At 48.5% G+C, this 15,441-nt stretch overlaps 1 protein-coding gene across 1 annotated transcript; it reads right to left on the reverse strand.

The window, feature by feature from the left end:
* Window positions 1-1,549: 1,549 nt before the first annotated feature.
* ZNF8 (zinc finger protein 8) lies at window positions 1,550-12,688 on the reverse strand. The gene is made up of 4 exons (XM_006940741.5): window positions 12,503-12,688; window positions 7,110-7,236; window positions 6,716-6,811; window positions 1,550-3,310 (listed from the first exon to the last, which is right to left on the reverse strand). The coding sequence occupies exons 1-4, from the start codon at window positions 12,566-12,568 to the stop codon at window positions 1,875-1,877; spliced, it is 1,725 nt and encodes a 574-aa protein (XP_006940803.2). The 5' UTR covers window positions 12,569-12,688; the 3' UTR covers window positions 1,550-1,874.
* Window positions 12,689-15,441: the final 2,753 nt, after the last annotated feature.

Genomic DNA, 15,441 nt, shown 5'->3' on the forward strand with positions numbered 1-15,441 from the left:
TGGCTTCCACAGCTGCCTAGAACCATGAAGTTACCACTGGAGCTCCCCTCCACATAGGGCACTGATAGGTAGAACATTCCCAAAGCTGCACCCCACACCATTGATGGGGAAGGGAAGAGGAATGGTCAAAAGTAGGGCTTATCTATGTTTTATGATGTCCATGATAAAATGCTAAAATTAAAAAAACTTTTTTTTAATGTTTATTTATTTTTGACAGAGAGAGACAGAGCACAAGCGGGGGAGGGGCAGAGAGAGCGAGAGAGAGACACAGAATCCAAAGCAGGCTCCAGGCTCTGAGCTGTCAGCACAGAGCCCAACACAGGGCTCGAACTCACAGACCGCGAGATCATGACCTGAGCCAAAGTCGGACACTCAACCGACTGAGCCACCCAGGCGCCCCTACAATGCTAAAATTTAGATTACTCAGAAAAATAAGTAGATTCTTTTTCTTTTTTCACACCAATTAGGAATGCTGCAAAATGGTCAAAAAGACTACTATAAGACACATTGGGTATAAAGTTTTTTTTTTATGTTTATTTATTTCTGAGATAGAGCATGAGTGGGGGAGGGGCAGAGAGAGAGGGAGACACGGAATCAGAAGTAGGCTCCAGGCTCTGAGCTGTCAGCATAGTGCCCGATGCGGGGCTCGAACTCACAAACCGTGAGATCATGACCTGAGCCGAAGTCAGTCGCTCAACCGACTGAGCCACCCAGGCGCCCCTAGACACATTGGGTATAAATCAGTTAATGATATCATTTGTTAAAATCAAAGGTATAGGACTGTTAGTGCAGCCCTGATCAATTTAGACTCTGGAAAAGTTGGCTGTAGTTCTGGGCATGGTTTCCTTACTTTGGCATATTTGGGGCTAGGTAATTCTTTGTTGAGGGACGGTCTTGGGCATTAGAGGGTGTTCAGCAGCATCCACTGGTTGCCAAGTGGCACCCCTCTGTTCTGCCAGTTATGACAACCAAAAATGTCTCCAGACATCACTAGATGTCTCCTGGAGGACAAATCCACCCCTGATGGAAAACCTCTGGCTTAAGCAACACTGGCAATTTCAAGGCAACGGCTTTCAAAAGGATCTGTGACATGCCCAGGGAATGTAGCAGAATTTCATGGGGGCCTTTTTGTCTTTTGCTCTGGGCATGGGTGCAGCTGACATGTGGGTGGGGGCCAAGTGTGCTCTTGTGAAGTGCAGAGCTGGCTCCTGTGGACCATGTACAAATCTGTGAAACAAGTCTGTCATGTGTGAACTGAGATCCTAAGTCAACTTCACATAGAAACACAAATTAACCCTGCACGCTTAGAATTTTATACAGAATTTTCCAGAAATGCAATGGTATTTTGTTTTGTCCAAAACTTTTGCAAGAGTTAGTCACCACTTAGGAAAATCACATCCCATAGAGGAATGCCACTCGGACTATTTCCATGACCGATACCATATCCCATATGCCAGACGGCACTGGCAATGCCCCAGGTAGGTGTTCAGGCACAATGGCCCACACAGTCACGTGGAGAGATACCGCACCAACTCAGTCCACATCACTCTACCATAAATTACTTTTGTTTTAATTATGCTTTACAAAAAGGGGCCGTATATTGATTTTTTACAGTACGTGTGTGGGTTACATTACCTATTAATTCATTTTGCAGTAATAGAGGGAAGGGCACAAAACATGTGTGGTTAAAGGGGGCACTGGGCTTGGCAGATTTGAGAACCATCAATCTCCAGTATTTGGGAAGCACCATTTCTTTAAGAATCAGAGGTCGCTTTAGACGTTTCTACCCCCAGTCCCCCTTTCTGTGAATGCACTATGTGGACTTACCACATTTTTGTACCTGTGGTTCAAAAGTCATCTGTAGAGTTTCTCTCCTACGAGGATTCTCTGATGTCAAATAACACAGAAGCACCCATGGAAGACTCTTCAACCCCAATGACGTGAACGGGGTTTTTTTCTTGCATGATTTCATGGATGTCAAACAAGGCAAGCGCTCGGCTCGAGGGTTGTCCTGCCTTTGTCCCACCCCCAGGGTTCTCGCTGGAGTGTGTGTGCTGATGCCGGGCAAGGTGCGAGCCCCGGGCAAAGGACTGCTCAAGCCGTCGCCGGTTCCGGCCCTGGGACTCCTCTCTGGTGTGAGTTATCTGGTGTCGGATGAGGTGCGAGCTCTGAATAAAACATTTCCCACAATGATTACACTTAAAAGGCCTGTCGCTTCGGTGAGCCCTCTCATCTGGATTCAAAGGTGGGTCGCAGCCGAGGGCTTCTGCCCACTCATGCTTTGTCAGAGCTGGCGTCTGCTCGAAGATCAGCCTCTGGCGGCACTCGTAGGGCTTCTCCCCAGCATGCTTTCGCTGGTGCTGGGCCAGGGAGGAGCTGTGCCTGAAGCCCTTCCCACAGTGGTTGCACTCATAGGGCCTCTCCTCTGTGTGTGTCCTCAGATGCAGGAAGAGGCACGTGGTCCGTGAGAAGGACTTCCCACACACGCTGCAAGTGTATGGCTTCTCCCCGGTGTGTGTCCGCTTATGCCGGCCCAGGGAGGAGTTCTGGTTGAAGGCCCGCCCACAGTCCTGACATTCATAGGGTTTCTCTCCGGTGTGAATTCTCCGATGGACAGTAAGGTGTGTGCTATGGCAGAAAGACTTCCCACACTCAGCACATTTATAGGGCTTGTCTCCCGTGTGGATTCGCTCATGCTGAACCAGGGAGGAGTTCTGGCTGAAGGCTTTCCCACACTCTTTGCACATATAAGGCCTCTCTCCCGTGTGAATCCTCTTATGCACTGTGAGATGTGCGTTATGATTAAACGACTTCCCACAGTCTGTACATTTGTAGGGTTTATCCTGTACTTGGCTTCGGGTGAGTTCTGTAATGGGAATGGCCTGACTGGAAACTTTGCTACCGTCACTGCTGTCACACGGCCCTTTGCCGGACGAGCCTGTCTGCTGGACTGAGCTTGAGTTACCTTCCGAGTTTATAGCCTGTGAGTCGTAAGCACAGAGATAGTCTCTCCTAGAAGTCTCCGAGGATGGATCTGGGTTTGCATTCAGGACACTGTTTTCCCCAGGTCTGAAACTTTCATAGCTTTTATCTTGACCTGGTACTTCCTCAAGGCTAACTTCCAATCGCCTCAAATCCTGTTCCTTCTCAGGCACCTGTACCTGGCGCTCACGTTCCCAGTGTTTCCCTAGTGTGGTGGGACAGGGCGTGTCCCTCAAGAAGCCTTCCCTTTCTGCAACATGGGATGGCTCCTCCTCAAGAAGGCCCTGCTTCTTGGGTGACGCTTGGCTTTCGGGTCCAGGTTCCCAGCCTGAAAGAGTACCAAAGAGCTGAGGGAGTTGGCGGAAAAAACACAGAGAGGACACGCTGGGCCTCCATCCTTACTACTCCTCCCACCTCTAGGAAAATCTCAGTCCTGCTCCTGTGCGGACACCAAGGGCCTCGTCTGCAGAAACAGTCTCATGCTTTCATTCATTTGACAAAAATCTCCCAAGTACCTGCCACAGGCCCAGGCACTGGCCTTAGACAAGGGGCTGGCAGACTACAGCCCCCAACTACGAGTATTTTTTTGTTTTTAAGGGCTGCAGGAAAAAAAGAGAAGGGTGTATGACAGAAGCAGAATTCTAAAGATGTCCCTGGCTGTGCAATCAGGCACTCATCAAGGTACTGCTATGAAGGGACTTGGCAGGTGACTCATCAGCTGACCTGAAGCCTTAAAATAGGGACATGATGCTGGGTTATCAGGATGGGCCTGAAGTGGCCTCCAGAGCCCTTAAAAGCAGAAAAGGAGGTAAAAGGGAGAGGCTGGCTGCACAGGAGGACTTCAGTCGGGAAATGGGTGCACTTCCTGAGAACAACTCCTCCGCAACAGTCTCAAAGGAAACAGGAGCCTCAATCCTGTGGTCACACAGACCTGCATTCTGTCTGACCACACCTGGAATTGGATTCTCTCTGAGTTCCCTGCCCAGTCAGGACCTTGACTTCAGTCTTGTGAGACCTGGAGCAGACAAACCAGTCAGGACTGACAAATGTGAGATAATGAATGGGTGTTGTTTTAAACTGCTAAGTTTATGGTAATTCGTTTCAGAAAGAACAGAAAACAAATAGTGAGTATACTTGGCCCACACAGCCTAAAATACTCACTGTCTAGCCCCTGATGCTGGGGAGAAACTGCAACCCCAACACATGAAAAGCCCAGTCCTCAGGAGCCAGGGAAATAGATACTGAGCAAACCATCGAAGGAGCAGGCTTGGGAGGCAGACAATGAGCCCAGTTTTAGAAAACCGAAGTTTGGTAGGTCAGATATCCAAGTAGAGGTACCCTCATGTCTGTAGGACACCTTGGGAGGACCAGCCCAGGTCGCAGAATCCTTCAGAACAAGAACTGCATGCAGGCAGGCGGGCTCCCCACTTTCTTACAGTGCAGCGAAGGCAAGGGTATCAGCTTCCTGTAGCTGCTCTAACAACGTGCTGCAAACGTATCACCTTAAGAGACCACACTTCTCTTACAGTTCTGAGGTCAGAAATCCCAAGTCAAGGTATCAGCAGGGCTGGATGACTCTTGGCTGCTCAAGGAGAGAATCTGTTTCCGTGCCATTTCCAGCTTCACGAGACTGACTACATTCCATGGCCCTTTCCTTCACCTCCAGAGCCAGCAGACCCCAACCCCTGATATCTGGCTGTTCATTTTATCCTTTGTAATAAACCAGTAATAAATAGTGTCCCTGAGTTCTGTGAGCTGTAAAAGCAAATTACTGAACCTAAGGAGAGGGTCATGGGAACCCATGATTTATAGCTCATCAGTCAGAGGTATGGGATGCCCTGACTTGTCAACTGGCATCTGAAGTGGAGGCATTCTTAAGAGACAGAGTCCTCAGGCTGTGGGGTCTACACTAACTCCAGGTAGATAGTGTCAGAATTGGACTTAATTGTTGGACACCCAGCTAGTAACTGGAGAGTTGGAAAACGGTTTGTTGGTGTGGAAAAAACCCCACACATTTGGTGTCACAAGTGTTATATGGGTAGAAACAAATCATGGTACTGCTAATTGGTGACTTTGGAGCCATTAAAATGTCCTCGAACTTGGCAGTGGTGATGGGTATAATCTGTGAATATACTCAAAACCACTAAATTGTACGTTTTACATGGTGAAATTTATGGTCTGCTGGGGACCATGGCATCCAGAAGGGGACTAGCCTGGTAGGAGTTAGCTCAGGGCCTGGGGGTGCAGGCCAGCACTGGGGACTGGAGGATGTCAAACGTGTGGGGCACTTCAGGCTCTTTTGCCTCAGAGGAGACATGGTACTTCTGCATCTGCTGCAGATTCACCCTTGCCCTCGGGTAATAGGCTACACCTCATTGTGGAGGTACATGTGATTCCCTGCAGGTCAAAAAGCCCTGGGTGGTGTCAGAGGCTGAGCAGCAGGTACTGCTGGCCGTGTATCCCACTGTCATAGCCTACTTCTTCCAACGCACTTCAGGGTACCAATGCACCAGTCCCAGAGAAGGGATTGTGACAGGCATAAGCCAATTATGACAATCTAGGCCTCCTTTCCAGACTCCCTAGTGGCATAAGGGCTGGTAGATGTGACCCAGTCCTGACCAAGGAGACCTCAAAGGACGAAATCTGGAGTTCATTCAGATAAAAGGGGTGAAATGTTACTGGCACTATTCTTCCCACATCCACACCCCCTGCCTGGAGCACAGATGTGATGGCCAGAGCTGCTGTACCCATGCCATGACCTCAAGGAAAGGCCAGAAGAATCAGAACCATAAGCCTTGCCACTGAATACTGAGTCTGAGGCAGCAGTGGCTGCTTTGTGAAAAAAATTGCTTCTTTTTTTGAGTACTCTAGCCCAGGTTTCAGATATTTAGAGCTGAACACAATCCTTGTTGCTGAGAGAACACAAGGGTGTGGAGAACAGGTTTACAGAATCTGGACATGAAAGATTAAAATGGAGAAGATGGAGAGCCAGTTCACACATTAGAAATGATCCTGTGGCAAGGGCACACTGAGGTGGCAAGAGAGAACATGAGAGGGAGGACAGGGTGGGATTCTGACCACTGGAGGAGAGGCAGATGGTCTCTGCTCAGAGAAGGGAGAGCCCGGATGAGAAGAACAGAGAACACAGGAGCAGGGCGCAGACCTCCTACACAGAGAAAAGCTAACAGGGCAGGCCTAAGGCTACCATCCTTAGAGGGGCCAGTTTTGAGACTGGCCCAGGGCTGTGTGTGGGAATTTGGATTTCAAGAGAGTTCCCACCACCCTAACTGATAAGAGTGGCTCACTGTGCCCAAACTGTGCCCACAGTATGGTTTACGGTGAACACCTGCTCTCTCCTGCGCGTCTGGAATCTTGGTCTGTGCCAGGCACAGGGTGCCTAAGTGACCAGCGCCCAATAAAACACCCTGGCACTGAGCCTCTAACAAGCTTCCCTGGGAGCTAGCATTCCTCATGTGTCGTCACAACTCACTACTGTGGGAACTACGCATGTACAGTGTGACTCTACTAGGAAGGAACTGTGGAATCTTGGCTGGCTTCTGGACTTCACGCCATCTGCCTTTTCTCCTTGCCGACTTTCCTCTATATTCTTTCGCTGTAATCACTGGCTCTTTGGGGTCTTGGGGACCCTGACACACCACCCTTTCCAAGCAGCACATCTGTAGTCGCCTCTTGGGCTGCTCCTATTAGGAGTTCCCACTTGGCAGCTTCTCACCTGGACAGTGACCCTGGGCAATTCCTCTCTCCGCTGCCCACAGCTCAGCCCCTTGCTCCAGTTGGGAGATGACTTCAGGTTTTGGAAGCTCAGGCCCTGGAACAAGGGAAAGACACAGGATGTGGGGACCTGCCACAGAAAGAACCAGCTCAGAATCCAGCCCTACACTCCTGATAGGGCATGGGGACATCTCACAATAAGGTGACGGCTTTGCTTTGGGACAGAAAAGGGCAGAAACCTCCTCCTGCCTGTATGTACCACAAGGAATGAGAATGCAAGATCCCTGTCCCCCAGCCCAAGATCAAGTCCTCATACCAGAGGCCCTATGACCTATAACCCATAAAAAATAAGTCACTGTAGGAATCCAATCATCAGCCGGGGAAGCAGGCCTTACCCACAGAGAGCAGATGCCCAAAGGTCTCCAGCATCACGTCACGGTAGAGGGTCCTCTGGGCGGGGCCCAGCTGTCCCCACTCTTCTTGGGTGAAGTCCACAGCCACGTCCCGGAAGGTCACCGGCTCCTGAAATATCACACACACTCTTGATCAGCTGGACTGCCCCCATCAGTGCTCTTAGGAAGAGAAGGAGGAATGGAGAAGCAGAAGATGGGCAGGCCAGTGTCCTGAGAGAGTGCACATTCTGAATAATGCCAAGTCAGGTCTCACTGGGCACCTACTGGACTGTCACATTTAGGTTGTACAGTGAGGGCATATGAAAGTATCCCAGCAAGATGGAAGCCACCCACAGCTGACCTCCAACTGATCTCAGACAGGTGCAGGTGCAAACAGAAATTGCTGACATGCAGATCTGTGTGTTAAAGAAACAGTTACTGGTCTAAGCTACTAACCTTTAGGATAGTTTGTTACATAGTAACATCTAACTGATACATTAAATAACTCTCAGATTCAAGGCAAGACTCAGTATCCTACCTGAAAAGGGGGGTTTATAGTTGGAGTCAGAAACTCACCTATCTTCAGGGACCAGGCAGGCTCATCAAAGACTGAAGTGGGCTACTGGAAGAGCCTACAAGGGTACTTAACCTGTGAGAGGTGACACTGCAGGTGATGGGTAATATATGCCCTATTTGAAGGGGCAGCTGGGACTCAGAACCAACTGATCATGGGGGAACTTCAGGCCTCATATGGTCAGAACTGCCCATCTCTAGTGAGTAGCTGAAAATTAGGCCACATTTTTAAATGAAACTTTTAATTTTTGTAAGTTGATGCAACGTATCTAAAACATGTCCTACAAACGAAACCCTTCTGTGGGCTCGGTGTGACCACTGTCAGAAGCTAGATATTTCTGGATCTGAGTTTTGACTCTGCTACTTCTTCCTCAAGAAGTATAGAGCAGGTAACCACTTCTATTGCCATGCTTCCCTGTTTTCAAAGAATCATTCCTTGGGGGCTGTGATGGGGAATAAGTGGTTGTGAAACACTTTCTACAGGACAAGATGCAAAAGAATAAAATCGGTCCTCTACTTCACACCATATAAAAAGTTAACTCAAAATGGATAAAAGACAAACGTAAGAGCTAAAACTATTAAGCTCTTAGAAGAAAATATAGTAATGAATCTTCACAATCTTGGATTGGTGAAGAGTTCTTAGAATCTGACAGCAAAAGCACAAGCAACAAAAGAAAAAAATAAGTTGGACTTCATCAACATTAAAAATTGTTGTGCTTCAAAGGACACTATCAAGAAAATGAAAAGAGGGAAACCTGGGTGGCTCACTTGGTTCAGTATCTGACTCCTGGTTTCGGCTCATGTGAATATCCTAGGGTCGTGGGATCAAGCCCCACCTTGGGCTCTTGCTAAGCATGGAGCCTCCTTAGGATTTTCTCTCTCCCTCTGCCCCTCTTCGCCACTTGTGTGCTCTCTCTCTCAAATTAAAAAAATAAAGTAAAAAAATAAAGTAAAAAAATATCCACATACTGGGAAATAATAATAGCAAATCACAAATCTTGTATGTGACTTGTATCTGGAAAATATAAAGGACTCTTACAACTCAATAATAATGACAACACAATTAAAAAGGGCAAAGGACCTAAATAGGTATTTCTTCAAAGAAAATATAAAATATACAAATACTGAATAAGCACTTGAAAAGATGCTCAATATCATTAGCTACCAGGGAAATGCAAATCACAATCACTTACTAAATACCTCAATTATAAAGGGGTATGTTAAAAAAAACACAAGAAGGCTTTAAAATTTTAAAGAAATTATAGTACAGGTGGCATACAGCTGTGACAAAAATTGTTCAGGAAGCATGAGAACCCTTTGGTTGGGAACAGAAGTCTCTGTTCTTGTCCCCGTGTCCTCATATCCCACTCAGGTCCTCCAGCTCTGATACATGCTCCCTGTGCCTCCTGCCTTCCCTGCCTCGCCCCCTCAACTATCACCCACTCTGCATGGGTCCTCAGTAACAGCCCAGGCGCCAGGCCCACTGAGTACTGATCTCTCCAGGCCATAAGAGCTCTCAGTGGCATTACATGAGTCCTTCATGTCTCCTCCTGGAATTCTAGCAGGAGCCCATTCCTTGCTTTTTCATGGCCCTCTCTGCTGCTCCACCTCAGACCCCTGTGGCTCTCCTCTTGTTCTGCACTACTGGTGCTTGGAGAGATGGGCTATCAGACTCCTTTACTCCACACACTCCCACAGCTGACCAGGCCACCCTGGCATCATCCAGCACCTGGTCACTGGCCCCCTCCCCGCATCCTAGTTAGCTCTCAGTATTTCTCCTACCCCCACCTTCCCAGATGCTTTAATGTTCTTTCTCAAACCCAAGCTATACTTGCTTTAAAAAATCTTGAATGGCTCCTTTTCACCTTTGGGTACAGGATGGCCTCTTTCAGCCTGGCTATGGTTGACTGAGTAATGGCCTCCACAGATACCCAGGTCCTAGTTTCTGGAGCTGGTGAATGTTACCATAAATGGCAAAAGGGATTCTGTGAATGTGATTAAGGATTTTTAAATGGGGAAATTATCCTGGATTATCCAGGTGGGCCCTAAATGCAATCACAAAAGTCCTTCTAAGAAGGTGGAGGGAGATTTAACTACAGAAGACAAAAGGCAATGTGACCACTACGGCTAGATGCCATGCTGCTGGCTTTGAAGACAGACAAAGGGCCATTAGCCAAGGAATACAAGGACTACAGCCACTAGAGCTAGAAAAGGTGACGAAACCGATTCTCCCCTAGATCCTCCAGGGGTGGCTCTGCCCAGTATAACTGATCTCAGGCTTCTTACCTCCAGAACTGTAAGAATAAATGTGTATTGCTTTAAGCCACCAAGTCTTTAGTACTCTGTTACAGCAGCCACAGAAAGCTATACACTGGACCTCAACGCCCTCGACTTCCTTGCCTCCTGTGGTGGCAAGCCTCCAAGATGGCCTCCAGTGGTCCCCAGTCCTTGTGTAGTTATGCAGTCCCCTCCTATACTGTGCAGGTTTGACAACCAATAGAGTTGGGCAACCAATAGGATACCGTACCAATGAGTGTGTAAATTCTGACCCCAGGGCACAAAAGGCATTGGGTCTTCTACCTTGCCATCTCCTGGACCACTTACTCTTTGGGAAGCCAGATGCCATGTTGTGAGGACACTCAAGCAGCTCCACAGAGAGGCCCACATGGGGAGGGACTGTCATGTGAGTGAACTGTCTTGGAGGTGGATCCTCCAACCCCAGTCAAGTCTCAGATGACAGCAGTCCACACTGATATCTTGATGGTAACCTCATGGGCCTAGGCCAGAACCACCAGCTAAATCATTCAAGGGTTCCTGCTATCAGAACTGAGGTAATATTTATTGTTGTTCTAGACCACTAGGTTTTTGGGTTACATGCAACAGATAACTAATACACTTTATCTTACTGCTGACAGACTCTCCTTGAGAGAGTCTCGTTCCTCTGAACCCTTTTCTCAACTAGGCCTTGACCTCTGGGCTTCTATGTCCACTTTGCATCACCTAGTTTCATAGGAGTTGGTTTAGTCAGAAAAAAAAAAAAAGAGTTGGTTTAGTCAGAATCCCCACCCACCATATCTAATTACTCTCTGTATCTTTTCAAAGTCCTCATCCCACAGAATCCTTCAGGTAATATCTGATCACTTAGCCTGCTTCAGCAAGAATCCCTAGGTCAGTTTGGCAAGAATTATACCCACCCCAGAACCCAGCTAGAAATTCCCACTTTTACTTGTAGTATTTGGAATTGAGTCCAGTTCTATACTGAAGTCTCTTTCCCTCTATTGCAATAGTTTCTGAATAAAATCTGTTTTGACTGCCTTAATTACTGTTTTACACTGACATTGCTCATTCCCTGCCCCACCCCCTCCATCCACTGCAGACCAAAGTGTGATTTTTTTTCTCTTTCAAAGTAGGCTTCACATGCCCAGCTGGAGGCAAATTCACCACCAAGAGATCAAGACCCCAGTTGAGATCAAGAGTCAGACGCTCTGAGTGGCTCAGTCGGTTATGGCTCAGGTCATGATCTCACGGTCTGTGAGTTCGAGCCCCGCGTTGGGCTCTGTGCTGACAGCTCAGCGCCTGGAGCCTGCTTCAGATTCTGGGTCTCCCTTTCTCTCTGACCCTCCCCGGCTCATCCTCTGTCTTTCAAAAATAAATAAAAACAAACAAACAAACAAACAAACAAACAAAAAGATGTTCAACCAAGGTGCCCCACTAAAGTGTGATTTTTTTTAAGTTTTTTTTTTTAATTTTTTTTTTAACGTTTATTTATTTTTGGGACAGAGAGAGACAGAGCATGAACGGGGGAGGGGCAGAGAGAGAGGGAGACACAGAATGGGAAGTAGGCTCCAGGCTCTGAGCCATCAGCCCAGAGCCTGACGCGGGGCTCAAACTCACGGACCGCGAGATCGTGACCTGAGCTGAAGTCGGACACTTAACAGACTGAGCCACCCAGGTGCCCCACTAAAGTGTGATTTAATGCAAATCTGCATAACACATATCTGAAAACATGCAAATCTAAGGTTATCAATAATCTCACTTTGCATACAAAATCTGAAATAATGCAAATCCTGGTAAACAACAACAAAACACAGTAAGTCCAGAATTTCAAAGATGCGGAGCTTCAGGAATTATGAATTATTTTTGGTTTCTGCCACGTGGAGACAGCACTTTATGGAGAACACAGGGAGCGGCCACTTTGTCTACAATTGCAGGATCTTTGAAACAGGGACCTTCCCAGATGGCCTTGCAGGCACGGACCGCCCAGTGTGCAATTCGCCCACAGCCCCCGCGAGGGAGCGGTGCTGGGAAGGAGCCCCGGTAGTCGCTCCCGCCCCAGTTATGCCGTGCCTGGTGACCTGTCATCATCCTCAGGGGTTGTGCCCAGCCCCCTGGCCAGGGGCCTCGCAGAGCAGGGCTCTCGGGGAGTGTTTGCTGGCTCCGTGAATTAAAGCATTTCTATTCGGAAATACCTGCCATCTCGGCGCTCCACTGACACCATCACATGGCAGATGGCCTTCGCGGGGAAAGCAATCGGCGGGAGCCGGGCCAACCTGGTCCTAGGAAATGATACTAAGCCCCATCCCAGAACAAGGAAACTGGCGTACTAGGGGAGCATGCGCACTGGGGGACCTGATGGCCCGGGTTCGAATCCAAACTCCACCCTCACCAGTCGGGCCAGCCAGCGCGCCCTGAACTGCGCCTGTTTTCTCACGTGTAAAGGGGGATAAGGCCCGGGCCCTGCTCACCGTGCGCTGCCAGGGTTAAAGGGCCAATACCTGCGGGAGACGCTGGACCCGCTGCAATCGTTATTATTATTACTTTACCTGAAGCCATTCCGCTGGCAGCCCTGTAGCCATCTCCAGTGCTGTCGCTTCCTCTTCGGGGTTCATCCTGGACCGACAGGTCGAGAACAGGAGCCCAAAGCGGCCGTAAACCCGAGAGCAGCCCCCGCCTCAGGGACCACTCCACTCGCCGCCCGCGGGACAATGGCGGCCGCGCTGGTGACGCTGCAACTACAACTCCCAGAAGGCCGTGCGGCGTGCCTCAGAGCCTGACCAATGGAAACCTCTGTTCGTCGAACCTTCGACCAATGAGAGCCTTCTGGCTTCGGGCCAATGGGACTGTCCTTCCTTCGGGCCTCCGGCCACTGGGGGCGCTCCTGCCGCAGACCCCCGCGAGGCTTGCCCGGCGGGCGGCGGCGGCCTGGGGCCGCCGAGGGCTGTGGCGCCGGGGCGGGCTCCGAGGGGACCCTGGTGCTAGGGGTCGTCCGTCCTCCCAGCCTGGCAGGTGGGGGTTCGTGTCTGCGCGCGTCCGCGGCGCCTAGGTGGCCTTTGCTCCTCCAGCCCCCATTGAAGGTGCGCGTCTGTCCACGCGGGAGTGGGGTGCCCTGCTTTGAGACCCGGGGCCTGCGCGTCCTAGCTGGCAATGCTGGGCATCTCCCTTGCCACCCCGCCCAGTGCCCAGCGCGGCAGGGGTCAGCAGCACCAGGAGGGGCATTTGTCAGGCATCTTCACTGACTTGAGCAGAGGGCAGGAGCTGCTGTGGGAACCATGAATCAGGCAGTCTCCGGGAGACTGAATGTGGCCAGTACTGGGTTCCCACACAATTTCCAGGCACTATTCCTTTCTCGGTGGGCAGAGAAGTCCCAGGAGGAAGTATAGCCTTCCTCTCTGCAGCAGCCCCAAAAGGGTGGAAAAGATGAGGGAGGGTTGAGTCTGTTATCTTAGAGCAGCCCCATGTATTTATATGGAATGAGTCACTGGGCACAACTTTCCTCCTGGTTCTAATAGTGCTGAAGTTTCAATGCATGATGTTTCCCTATTGTTTCAATTTTTAATTTTCTACTACTTATATTTTTGTTTTCTCCTTGGTTATATTATAGGACGTTTGTCTGTTGCAGTAGTTCTCAAAGTGTGGGCCAGGGACACCCTGGAGCTTCCTGAGACCCTGTGAGTTGGTGAGTTCAAAACTAAGTTCAGCACTGAGTGTTATATGTAACTGATGAATCACTAAATTCTACACCTGAAACAAATTTTACTATTTATGTTAACTAACCAGAATTTAAATAAAAACTTGAAAAGGAAGGAAAAAAACCCATGAGTTCATAATAATAGCTTTTCCCCCCACTCCCATTTTCTCACGAATGTACAGTAGAGTTTTCCAGAGACTTCTTGATGTGTAATATTGCAACAGAATGATAGTGTTAAAGATAAACAAAATGGACATTGATTAACATGGTGAAAACAGATTTTATTCAGTAACTGCTGACAGTGGGGGAAAGCACTGAACCCCACTTGCATTTGTGCAGAGGTGACTGGGCCTTTTAAAGAAGAATAAGGGAATCAGAAGGGGGAGAGAGCAGGACTCATGTGGAAAACTACAAAATGTTGGTCAGTGTAAATATGATTGAGCCAGTGTGCTGTTGCCTGGTGATTATCAAAGTTAGGGTTCTACCCTCCCACAGAGACTAGAGACAGCAGCCCTCTCCTTTCTGACCATTCTGTTTCAAAGGAAACTTTCCTTAAAAAAGACTCTGAGTTGTAGGATGTACACAGACATCTCAGACAGAAAGAATTCGGTTCTAAGCTCTTTTTTAGTAAATGCTATAAGAAGAGGAGGTCAGGAGCTATCCTTGGGTGTTCACCAGAACAAACAGCAAATTCTCCTGGCAGCATTTCTCAGGGAGGCAGTCAGCAGGCATTTCACTGGGAGGATGGTGTCTTTCTAGGGACACAGCATTGTGCTGCTAGAAGCCATGCCAGAGTCCAGTTGTCTCCTACTGAAGAGGTTAGGACTGAACTGAGAGTACTAAGAGTACTGAGACTCTGCAAGTCTCAAAGGCACAAGCAGCTATGGAAACCCAACTGCCAGACATTAAAGAGATTCGCAAAAATATAATGCAACACTAGTCACTAATATTTACTTGTTTTGGAAACTGTAGTTATTTTCCATAAAGTGGGGGTTTTGAAAAAAAAAACAAACAAACAAAACAAAAACAAAATGTTGTATTTGTTTTTTAGGGCTACCATAAAAAAGTACCACAAACTGGGTGACTTAAATAACAAAAATGTATTGTCTCAATTATGGAGGCTACAAGAGATCAAGGTTTTGATATGGTTTGGTCCTTCTGAGGGCATGAGAGAGATACTCTGCTCAATCCCTCTTTTCTCAACTTCTGGTGGTTTCCCAGCAATCTTTGGTATCCGTTGGCTTGTAGATCTCTGCCTTCATCTTCATATGACTTCTCCCTGAGTGCACGTCTGTCTCGAATTTTCCTCTTTTGATAAAGACACCAGGGGCACTTGGGTGGCTCAGTCGGTTAAGCATCCGACTTTGGCTCAGGTCATGATCTCAGGGCTCGTGAGTTCGAGACCTGCGTTGGGCTTTCTGCTGTCAGCACAGAGCCCACTTTGGATCCTCTGTCCCCCTCTCTGTCCCTCCCCTGCTCATGCTCAAGCTCTCTCTCTCTCTCTCTCTCTCTCTCAAAAATAAATAAACATTGGGGTACCTGGGTGGCTCAGTCAGTTAAACATCCTACTGACTCTTGGTTTCAGCTTAGGTTATGATCTCATGGTTTGTAAGTTTGAGCCCCGCATTGGGCTCTGTGCTGGTGGTGTGGAGCCTGCTTGGGATTCTCTCTCTCCCTCTCTCTCTTTCTGCCCTTCCCTGATTCCTGCTGTTTGTCTCTCTCAAAATAAATAACTAATTTTTTTTTTTAAAAAAAAAAGCATTCTCAGGGTTTCTGTGTGGCTCAGTTGGTTGA

Source organism: Felis catus, chromosome E2 (genome assembly GCF_018350175.1).
Source record: "Felis catus isolate Fca126 chromosome E2, F.catus_Fca126_mat1.0, whole genome shotgun sequence".
Lineage (NCBI taxonomy): Eukaryota > Metazoa > Chordata > Mammalia > Carnivora > Felidae > Felis > Felis catus.

Coding starts and splice junctions, on each gene's coding strand:
- ZNF8 (XM_006940741.5), bottom strand. CDS start 12,568: ATGAACCCCGAAGAGGAAGCGACAGCACTGGAGATGGCTACAGGGCTG. Junction 7,237..12,502: donor TGCCAGCGGAATGGCTTCAG/GTAAAGTAATAA, acceptor GTGATATTTCAG/GAGCCGGTGACCTTCCGGGA. Junction 3,311..6,715: donor TGCCCAGGGTCACTGTCCAG/GTGAGAAGCTGC, acceptor GTACTCTTTCAG/GCTGGGAACCTGGACCCGAA.